The 11658-nt window shown below is 48.2% G+C and overlaps 1 protein-coding gene and 1 long non-coding RNA gene across 4 annotated transcripts in view; both read left to right on the top strand.

Annotated features, from left to right (window-relative positions):
• The window catches only part of LOC109309078 (hepatoma-derived growth factor-related protein 3), a 63260-nt gene that overhangs the window by 49877 nt on the left and 1725 nt on the right, over positions 1-11658 (top strand). For all 3 annotated transcript variants that reach the window (XM_019533689.1, XM_019533687.1, XM_019533688.1), the window contains exon 5: positions 2156-2302. In XM_019533689.1, the coding sequence (XP_019389234.1) occupies positions 2156-2302 (147 nt within the window). The remainder of the gene's footprint in view (positions 1-2155; positions 2303-11658) is intronic.
• On the top strand, positions 9942-11308 carry LOC109309082. The gene is made up of 2 exons (XR_002100782.1): positions 9942-10685; positions 11198-11308. It is a non-coding gene; the product is annotated as an uncharacterized LOC109309082 (long non-coding RNA).

Raw genomic sequence — 11658 nt, 5'->3', positions numbered from 1 at the left:
CCTAGCGCCCCCTGGCATGACAAGGAACAATGGACACGAGTTATTAGAGAGTAGATTTAGATTAGACATCCGCAAGAACTACTTCACAGCCAGGGTGGCTAGGAGCTGGAACCAACTTCCAAGGGACGTGGTGCTGGCTCCTACCCTGGGGAACTTTAAGAAGAGGCTTGATGCCTACCTGGCTGGACTCATTTGAGTCCAATCTTTTTCTCCTGCCCAGGCCGGGGGTCGGGCTTGAAGATCTACAAGGTCCCTTCCGACCTGACTTCTACGATTCTATGAAAGAGTCCAGTGGAGGGAAACAAAAATGGTGAGGGGACTGGGGCACATGATTTATGAGGAGAGGCTGAGGGAACTAGACGTATTTAGCCTGCAGAAGAGAAGACTGAAGTGGGATTTGATAGCAGATTTTAACAACCTGAAGGGTGGTTTCCAAGAGTATAGAGCTAGACTGTTTTCAGTGATGGCAGCAAAGGAAGTTTAGGTTGGATATTAGGACAAACTTTCTCACTAGGACGGTGGTGAAGCACTGGAACAGGTTACCTAGAGGGGTGCTGGAATCTCCATCCTTGGAGGTTTTTAAGGCTCGACTTGATGAAGCTCTGACTGGAATGGTCTAGTTGGGGCTGGTCCTGCTTTGAGCAGAGGTTCGGACTAGAGACCTCTTGAGGTCTCTTCCAACCCTCATTTTCTACAATTCTATATGGTACAACATGAAACAGTATCAGCAACACAGGCTGAGAGCATCACAGGCCAGAATACCCCAGATCATGGTGGCTGGGGTATTCACCTGGGAAGTGGAAACTGCAGGCTCCGATCACCTCTGGTAGAGGAGGGGATTGAGCTCTGGTCTCTCAGGTGCCTATACGCAAGCCAAGAGGCTGCTCCAACACGCTGCAATTACAGCACATCGGAGCAGACTCGCTTAATCAAGTCTGGTGGAAAGTGGTAATTACCGCACTCCAGCCTGCCCCCATGTCTCATGTATCTGCATCCTCAAGCTTCAAAATGGCGGTGGGGGTGCTTTAACTAAAGCTTATTCTACAAGCTTTAGTTAAAGCGTTCCTGTCACCATTTTGAGGCTCTGGGCACTTTCATTAGAGTGCTACTGGGAGCCACTCAAATTAAAGCACCCTCCCCACTCCCAGAGCACACGTAAACCCCCGCCTCGTAGCCTGGATGAGAGCTCTAAGGCTGTTGGATACACAGTGGGGTATGAAGGGAAGCACTGGGACCACCTCCTCCAGTGGTGTCTAAGCCTAGGCCTTTGTTTCCATTGCTTTGGTTACATAAAAAATGCTTGGAATGAGGGAGAAGGGGAGGATCGATCTGTGAGGAGGGAACAGCACATTTTGTGCTACCTGAAGTGCTTTTTTTTATTTTCAGTTTTTCGTTGTGGTAAGAAACAATGGCAACATTGGTCCAAATATGTGGGGTTTTCCCAGTCCAGCCACCAAACTAAACCATCTGTTGATTCAAAGAGCCCGGCTCATGAACTCATAGATTACAAAAACACTTACAAAGATCTTTTCCCCTTGTTTGTTTCACATTATACGTTCACTGTCCTTTCTGTTAAAAGACTCTGAACAAACAGGGGATTAACAGAATAGTGGCTTAAAGCCACGGTTTATTCCCTTTGTGCTGCAAAATTTCATAACGTAAAGAGAGTGAGAAAGTTGTATTGGTTCCACATGACTTTAATTCTAATATATCAAAGCTGCCAGCACTAGAAGAGTATGGGAAAGGAGCTCTGCTAATGTTGTTCTGGCTTTGCATCTCTGTATTTAATCACAACTTTTGTCAAGCTGGCACCATCTGCTTCATTACCTACCAAAACCAACAGGTGACCCAGTGTTAATATTCATCCCCTCTTACTGCACCTACCAGCTGATTGACCATGTTGGCATCCCGTGTCAGGCACAGATTTCTCCTCTTGTTCCGCTGGCTGCTGTAAATCTGAGGGCTGCAAGTGAAATACCTCTTTCATCACCCCCTGGGCTCTCCCTAGGAATGGCCTCAGATGGAGTTGCTTAGTAGATGAGGGAACCTAGATATGCAACCACCCACTGTAAAAAATTATAATAAATAAATAAGGATTTTTCTTAATTTTGGAGCTCGGTTTTTATTGCTTAACTCTGCTCTTGGTCTGTTTTAGAAATCTTCCAAGCAGTCACGGAAATCTCCTGGAGATGAAGATGATAAGGACTGCAAAGAGGAAGAAAATAAGAGCAGCTCTGATGCTGGAGACGCAGGCAACGACACAAGAAACACTTCTTCAGATTTGCAGAAAACCAGTGAAGGGGTAATCTTCCCTTAATGCCATTCATCTCCCATGCTGTTTGTTACCACAGCACCTCAGAATAGCAAGGGAAAGTCACCATGTGCAGAGGCCTACAAGCATCCTCTCGGTCCTAATTAAACCTCACAACAGGGTGCAAATAGCACCAAGGCCAGATGTGGGGCCCTGCACAGGTGTGAGCTTCACTCTGTGCAAATGAACAATTGCATACGTTAAAGCCATGACCACTCCTCTCACTTCCAGGTTACTGTCCCTGGAGTCAATGGCATTGTACTGATGCTCAAACAAAGAAGAGGGTAGAATTGGGCCTTGTGTATACTGTGCTGTGGGTTCCTAAACTGGGGGCCTGCTTAACCTTTCATGCTCATTTTATACCTGCCCAATTCCATGGCTTTTCTGGAGTTCATTCAGATCTTTACAAGTATCATTGGCAGGATCCGTGTGTGCAGGTTTCTGAGCGGCCTTGTCTTGGGTTACCCTGGGCTGAAATGGGGGAGTATCTTGGGATTATGCACATCTGATACAAACCTAAACTCCATCTTCCTCTCAGAATTGTTCCACATGCATTCAAGTCCACTGCACTCCTGGCATTGCTATTAGGAGCTTATTGGGCAGTGAATTTCTGTGTCTTAAAAGAAAGAGTTTCACACATCATTCCAGTCTATCCAAATGGGTGAACACCAGCCACCTCAAAAAAAAAAAAAGCTTTCCTGTTCTCTCTTGTCCTTCTCTGTTTCCTCGGCCTGGGTAGCAGGCTTGCTGTGGCCAAGTAAGACCTGGCTAGACACTAGGCTAAGCCCTGGTGCAGAAAAAAGTCAGGAGGTGAAGCCAGGTGTAGAGTTTACTGCTCAGGTAGTGAAACTGGATGAATCTGTGCAGTTCAGGAATGGGAACGTGGTCTCTAGGGAATGGTCGAAATGCTCGATGCCCAATTCAAATGAACCACTACACTTAAAAACACCGTGGTGCTATTTCTCCCATAAGGATGAAATCCACGCACCTCTTCCTACTGGCTGAAGCATGAGGTAGCTACAGCTGCATAGAGGTTATGAGAGTGGGATGTAATCCATCACCCCAGAGCGTGGGCAAGAGGGTTGCCAGCCCAAGAATTTTTTTTTACTAGCAATCCGCAGGCTTTTTGCTGCCAATTCAACTTTTTATTGACGTATGTTTTATATAATGTAAATGTAACCCATCTGCCAGGCCCTGGATGACATTGACAAGGGCAGAGTTCAAATTGAGGGTTTTAACACCAAACATTAAAAAAAAGGATGGTTGTCTATAAAAAGAAAAAAATGTTCTTGAGTTGGGAATCCTGTTAGACTGTATCAGTGGTTTTACCCTGTGCTTCCCTACTCACATCTATGCTTTGAAGCCCTGACTGCAGTCCACCAGTCCTGCTCCCTCTGTCCCAGCACGGACCCCCAATCATGCTGCCTTTCCTTCTCCTGGCTTGCAGATTTGTCCAGACCCCACCCCTGTACCTTCAAGATGAGCAACTGTTAAGATGGAGAGAGAGCCAGAGGGACACAACAGCAACACATGTAGGCATCTATGCAGAAGCCAGCAAAATATGGCCTGTGGGCCGCATCCAGTCCACTAGATGATTTTCTTTTGGCCTGCGGGCAGGTACCCACCAATTAATTGTATCCAGCCAGCCTGTAGATGCCCCTGCCGTGCTCTGTATGGGGCTGAGCCCCACCCATTCCCATCAGAGCAGCGTGGTGTGCTCCCACCCTCACCCAAGGGAGGGTCCTGGCCCTGGCCAGGGTGCACAGCTTCTGGGCAGGGCTGATGCTGCCACTTCTGCAGCCACCCAGGGAGCTGCTTGGATGCCCCAGCCTCCAGCGGCTCCTCCTCCTGTCCCTGCTCAGCATTCTGGGCAGCAGGTAGACAAGCACTGTTAGGTGTGGGGGAAGCTGCAGCTGAGTGGGAGCATGGGGCCAGAGCTGGTGGGAGCACAGAGCCCAGGACCAGGGCCAGTGGGAGCACAGGGCTCCCCACAGCTCACATACAGCTCCCAGGTCTCAGCTGAGAGCCACTTGCAATGGAGCCAGTGGCCTGGCCCCACTTCCCGTTGCCACATGCAGGTTCCAGGACTCGGCCAGGAGCCCCGTGCGATGGATCCTTGCCAGCTCGGCCTCACTCCCTGCTGCTCTGGCCAGGTTCTGGGATATACACATGGCAGCAGGGAGCAGGGTCACGTCAAAGGTTCTGTCAGGGAGGTCTCCTCCTGGTGGCGTGCAGCATCAGCTGAGTCCTGGGATCTGCATGTGAGCTGTGGGGAGTCCCGTGTGATGGAGCCAGCAGCCTGGCCCTGCTCCCTGCCACCACGTGCAGATCCTGGGACTCATTCAGTGCCATGCACTGCCAAAGGGCTCCACCTGCCATGGACCATGAGTTCCCTGAGGGCCTGCTGCTGCTACTGGCAGCAAGGACTGTGCACCATGGCAGGGGAGTGGGTAGGTAGGGGCCCCCACAGCCCACCACACCCACGCAAACACTGGCACACCTCATGCATACCCACACCCTCCACACCCCCCCACAAACTACACACCTACACCCAATCCCTTTCCCACACCTCCCACACTCTCCATACCACCCCCCCAACCATACACACCCCCATTCACAAAATACAAAAGGAAAACTTAATTTTTGAGCTATTATGCAGTCACCTCTATCGGCACGATGCAAACACACAAATCAGGACAAAACTATTTTTGAAATAAAATTAAAATACATTATAGTAGATGTTTGATTTTTAGTATATGGTTGGGTTTTTTTCTGGTTCCAAGATGGCAAACCCATCCATGCCCAAAAGGACTCCCAAAAGGAGTACTCCTCGGGGCAAAGGGAGGGATTTCTGGTGGTAAAGGTCAGGGGTTAGGGACAGGATTTCTGGTCCCAGGATGTTGACCAGGGGGTGGGGCACCTGTCAAGGGGCAGGGCTATCCTTGCAGCCCTCGATGGCTCACCAAAACTCATTAAACAGTCCTCCACCTGAAATAATTTCCCAGCCCTGAGCTACAGTCTCCTATGACCCCCCAGACCATGGTGAGAGCTCCCTGCAGGTGCAGTGCTGCTCAGACACCAGGTGGTGCCGTCGTGCTCAGTCTCTCCTTCAAGTTCATTGCTACCACAGCTCCAGATTTTTTTATGGACTTGATGGACAGGTTTTTTTGCTCTTTTTTTTTCTATGTGCTGCCCATAAATTGTCAGACAGCTGGTAATGCTGAAGGGCAAGAGGAAGGCTGCTCAGCAGCTCGCCTCCTCCCTTGAGATGTATAAGTGCAAGCTCCAGGGCTGCTCGCTGCAGGCATTACCAACAATTTGAGGGGCTGGTGCAGAGTCCTGCCCTGCTGTGTGCTAGGGGCCAGAGGCCCATGTAGTCTCAGCCTGTGGTTCCCCATCTTGCATGCTGAGGGGCTGTGAGGGGTTTTACTGCACCTGGCATCTCTTTCAGCCTTACAAGTTAACACTCTTTAATAAAATGGTTTTACTAATGGGGTGTAAGTAGAGGTAGGTCTAATGGAAGCCTCAGATCAGAGCATGGGCATACTCTGAGGGACATGCAGATCACAGCTTCTGCTCTAAATTACATATCAGCATGGTTATATATATTACATACGTTATATCTTCCTTGGTGTTTCTACTTGGTAAATTTCTACTTTAAAAAAATGGGGGCATCTCCACCTATTCGACTCTTCCAATGCAGACTGGGTGCAATGCCAGGTGATATGCTGCAGTCAGACATGCATTATTGAGCTTGGTGCTAGGCAACAGGTCCTCACGGAGGCAGTCTTGTTTTCCTCCGCGAACTTAGAGCTGGTTTGCACTAGAGGAAAATCAAGCTCAGTACCTGCATGTGGCCACAAGATGGCACCAAAACCATAACAGAAAACCATCCCTAGGGCCCTGCTGATTCCGTGGCTGGGGAGCTATAGCATCACTTGGGCATTGTGCAAGAGCAGAGAGGGAAAATCTGCTGTTTTGCAACATCTTTTGCTAACGAAAAGGCTTTGGGTGTGGGTGCCTTGAATTCTAGTGACTCAATCCTGTTTAACACTGCTTGCAGGAAGGTGGATGGTCTGCTTTTCATCACCATCAGCAGCAATTACTGTACTTGTATAATGCCTGGAGTTCTCAGATGCATTGTGGGCATCTCTGATCTTCAAAGGGGAGGGGAGTTTGCCTTTTAATCACTTTCTTTGTTCAAGTTGTACAACTGATGTGTCTTGATTTTTAGCATGTGTTAAAATCCTTCTGCCTCTGCATGATGTCTGTTTAGCTGGAGAAGCAGCACACTGAGATTGACCATCAGGAGTATATGGCACACACACTGTGACCCCCTCATCAGTATACTCCTGAGAGCATTGCCTTGCCTGTAAGACTGGTGTGAGCAGGTGACTGATAGTGGGCAGACAACAGTCATAGGCAGCTGTGGATGCTGCTGTGAGAAGCACTGTATTGTTGCATGTGTAGTAAAGCCACTGCAGAAAGAGGAACAGCTGCTGTGGCTCTGTGTGCAAAGCAAGCACGTATGGGGACTAGAACCAGATGAGGAAGAATTGTGCCCCACTCCTCGATGATACACTTGCTCTGTAGTCTCAGGGCACATCTACGTGACATGATAAATGCACAGTAGACTAATTCTACGGTACATTAGCTCATCATGGCAAAAGTCATGCTATTGTGCTAGTGCACCATAGAATTAGTCTACTGCACATCAACATCACTTAAAAGGCGTGTGCCGGTGCTACTGCGCAGTAGTATGTTAGTCACCTAGTGTGCAGTAGTAATAACAGGTACTAAACATAATGCACAGTACTAAACAAAATGCACTGTAACCACAGCGCATTAATGCACATGTAGACATGCCCTCAGTGTATCATTATGGTAGCACAAGAATACGTGCCCATGTCCTCTAAAGCCCCTTGAGCTTTGAGCTGTTTCCATGCTGTGAGCACCTAGATGCAGCTGTTTCTCAGGGATGCTGCCGCTTGCACTTTTGTTGTGAATCTCATGATACTTGGTGCTTCCTCCAAGCGTCTGGAGCCAGGCAGTTATGTGAGAAGCTTGACTATTTTGTTTTGTTTTTCACTAAATGTCTGGTACTTGTGGCTATAGGCAAATACTCAAGAGCCTGAGCAAGTGTGCTTGGCAGTGTCATAGCCAGAGGCAAATAAAAAGAACCCAAAATCTGTTGTTTAAAACACCATGATCTTTAAGCCAATCTCATGGTTTGGGGGGTCTGACTCATGAGTTTTGAGTGCCTAAGGCTAGCAGTGCTCCCAGTGTCACTCTTGCTTTAGCTCCATAGCTTTTCCCTCCACATCTGCTTCTCTACCCTTGTATGGCAGGTCTGTTGACTGCCACTCCAAGAGAGATCCAGGTCTCCTGTAAGTGAGATGATCTACCTGCAGCTGCTAAATTCACACTAGCTTCCTAGCATATCCCAGGGTTCAATGGTTCTTATCCTTTGCTGCTGCTGTTGGCCTGGCTGCCCCTCCTCCAGAATAGTACCTCAAAATCACTGCATCCCATGCCCAAACCTCTGCAACTCTTCCCAGAGGTGCTGTGAGCCAGTGGCCAGAGAGACTACCCACCCGTTGAAGAAGGGCCTTTGCTTTGAAATACTGGATTGCACATCTGAGCTCGGGCGTCTGCAAAATCTCACTTATACCGAACATTCCTGTGGACATTTACTCATCTCTGAATGTACTGGGAGCTTTTCCAGTGTAAATCCAGCTTGTAAATCAGTAAGATTATATGAAAGCAGATTTACTTTCTGCACCTAAACCCCTGGGGGGGGGGGGGCATTGGGTTTTTATGGGGACTCTGAAGCACTTCCACTACTCTGGAGACTCATCTACTTGATTTTTTTAAAGTGTACCTTGCAATAGCATGTGCAGCTGATGTGATTGAATGGCAGTCCCCCTGTGCAAGGGTCAGACCATGTGCTGAAGATATGACTCAAGAGAAAGATATCTTTGCCTGCTAGTATTTTATATTTTGTGCCAGAATGGAGGAGGTCACCAGTCAGAAGGAAGCAGATTCACAGCGTCTTTGGAAAAAAATGGATAAATTGGAAAGAAGATAGGTGTTTGTTTCTTGGGACACAGCCAGGGCGCTGCAGTGTGTTATGAGGTCAGTCTGCAAATCTGTTCAGTCACACTGGTGATCAGTGTCAGACACCAGGATTGGTGAACCTACTCCTGAGGGTAACTGTTTGCCAAGGCAATTAAGTCCAAAGTGAGCATCATCTTATGCTACCACTCCAGGGAGAACATCTTCAGAACCGCTTGTGTTGGAGATACATTTGCTGTCCTGCTTCTGCAGAATATTGACAGTTCCAGTGATTCCAGACACCTTCTGTCACAGCTAACGAGAGATCACTTTTGCCCTGCCTGTGCTACAGTAGTAACCCTGTCTACATATGGTCAAGTTATTTTAGAGGAACACAGCTTCATTTTGATGTATCTCTAAGCTAAAGCATGCATCTCTGACGTGCTTATGATTGATTGGGAGTGGGGGAGAGGTGCTCTTGTTCACATGCCAAATATAAACTATGTTAAAGCCTTGTGAGAGGTTTGGAGTTGTGTCCATATAAAAACACATCATTTATGGGTGGGTGCATCCCCACAAGTGCTCGTATGTGGTTTGTGGCACCTCAGAGGCACTGCAAACAGCACACACAGCACTTGCACCTGTGCACCATGCTGCTAATTTGCAGCATGGTGGTGGGGTTTTATACCAGGAGATCCCAGAGTCAAAAAATAAAAAAAACACTGCTAAAAAAAGCAGCATTATGCATGCAACAGCAGTGTGCCCTGCCAGAAGCTGGAGCCATGCTATGGCTGCTGGCCAGGCTCTGAGTGGCCAGCTCAGTGTCACTGCTGTCCTGGTAGGTCCCCAGGATGCCAGGTAAGGCTGCTGGGGCCAGCACAAATGCTGGCCTTAGCCTCCCTTACCCCAACCAGATCCCTTTGCTGTGCACCGGAGCACACATGCAGGAGCATGCCTGGGGACAAATAGTGGCACAAATATATGCCTCTGCTGTTTGTCATGTGGGAAACGTGCACCCCTGCACACGTGTGCTTGTGGGGATGCACCCTATGTGTCTATTAAACTGGGAAACATTATATGGGTATTCTACAATTGTTATTTCATAACAGAAGATCAAATATTGGCATAATCTCAGTCATAACCCCTAGGAATTTCAGCTATGCATGTGTGTGCTACCTTTGTTTAATTCATTCATGGCCATGTGGCCTCTAAAGCAAGGTATGTGGCATGACTTAGGTGAAAGCTGAGTAGAAGGTAGTTAGAAATTAAACAAGCTGAGCTGGATAAAGAATGCTGGGTGTGTGTCTCTTCACTAAGGACTGGGTCCTGCAGTCATTGTGACAGGAGATAAGCAAATATTCCAATCCCCATCCTACAGGTAGAGAAGCTAAGTTCAGAGAGGCTAAGGGAATTAACCAAGATGACAGAAAAAGGAAATGTGAGAATATGGGCATCATTAACTGCAATCCTATGCTCAGTTCTTCTGCTGTGGTTCCATGTGCCAGTTTACTGATTCCACACTTTTTAAAGCCAAACTCTTTGCTGGGCCCATTTAATGTTGCGTGCCACGTTCACCGCACTGCCTCTGTGCTGTGCCCAGCACTACCAGGAAGCATGTCACCTACTCAGCATGGCTTCAGGTGTGCCAGCTCCCAGAAGTATGGCACTATAGGCACCATAGAGCTCATGCCTGGCACTGCTCTAAGGCCCTCCATCTTGGGCATATGTATTGACATTTGCCAATGCTCAGTGCCACTCTAAGGTAACTATATTGCATCATTTTTAAGAACTGGCATGCACAGAGCAGGAGTGTGTGGGACCCGCTCTACAAAGGTGTTCCAGACAGTACAGAGGGAATGGAGACATGCCCAGCAACCCGGAGCATTTACAGAAGAAAAAGCTCACCTTCAGTGAAAGCCCATATTGGAAGTGTGGTGTGTGCAGACGATCTTTGCAAATGCTTGGAGGGGGGCAGGGGTAGATCATGCCTGGACCTTTTATCTGGCCTCCTAAGCTGTACTAAGCTGTGGCCCCACAAAGTGGTGGAAATAGTGTCTGGTATGGGGAGGGGAAGTCACAACCCTACCACACAGCTGGTTTGTGACAAATAGTGGCATCTAAAATGTACATCTTAGGGGCAAAATATTCCAACCTCTGCCTCTCTTCTTAATGCCAGCTAGTGGCCATCAGGAGCATTTCGAAGGCAAGCGGATGCAGGTGACTAATCCTTTGGTAATTGTCTTAACAAGTGTCTGCACCTCCCTTTGAGAGGAAGAGAGACCACACAAGAGCACTTCCAAGCAGCACCTCTGAAGCACCTGTAAGTATAGCCTCAGTGATGTGCAGGCAGGAGAGAGAACAGTGTTAGTTGAATGCTCCAGAGAGGAGCACAAAGCACTCACAGAGCAGGCAGGTGGGGACAGTGCCCTGTAACCCACCTTCATGTGCACGCTTATGTTGTAACAACCCCTACCCGTAAGCAGTGGGTGGGGAGAGATGAGGGCCAACACCAAACAGCCAGAGCTCTGTTACTTGGAGGTGACACCTCCAAGCCCCGGTTGTGGACCAGGATTTCCAGCTTTGTCATGCAGCCATAGGACAAAAAGATGGTCCCTGCCCCAAAGAACGCTTTGCTCTCGCAGGTCGCAGCTGCTTGTGAGCTCCCGTTACTGGCAGTGGTAGAAGGCAGATTCTGCCTGGGGCAGAGAAATGCAGCCACTCCGTCATGGGGTTACTCGGAGCACTGTCTGGTGGCATCTAGAGGGAGGGAGATCAGGCAGGGCCCTACTAGTGGTTCAGCAATGAAATGTGTTTTTTCCTCTTTTCTTTCAGATCCCGGTAAGGTGGAAATCCTGTTTCCCCAGCAGTTTACTCCCTATTCCCCTCTTTCTTGATGTTAATGTTTTAAATAACCAAAACAAATACAGTATTAGTTTCTTCTCTGACTCAGTGTGCTGTGTTTCTTTCTGTCACCAATTTGTGGGGGCAAATAGGCCCAGCGTCACACAGGAATCTTTTTTCACAAATGAACCGTTGCAATAACAAAACCTTGCATAAGTGTTTGGTCATACAGCACTACGCACTTTCCTGAAACTGGACACACATTAGTGAAACCTTGTGAAGTGGGTAGGTATCACCATCTCTGTTTGTGGAGAAACTAAGATACAAATGCAAATGACTTGCCCTGACTACACAGGGATGGTCTGATCCTGCTCCCACAAATATCAATGGAAGTAAGAGATGGAACAAGACTACGCATTTCCTCCTGGTAGCTCCTGGAGCTAGAACAATTA

Source organism: Crocodylus porosus, unplaced genomic scaffold, assembly GCF_001723895.1.
Source record: "Crocodylus porosus isolate Cpor-Errol unplaced genomic scaffold, CroPor_comp1, whole genome shotgun sequence".
NCBI classification, from domain to species: domain Eukaryota; kingdom Metazoa; phylum Chordata; order Crocodylia; family Crocodylidae; genus Crocodylus; species Crocodylus porosus.
The sequence above is the reverse complement of the archived record's forward strand: the minus strand, read 5'-3'. Positions and strand labels throughout refer to the sequence as shown.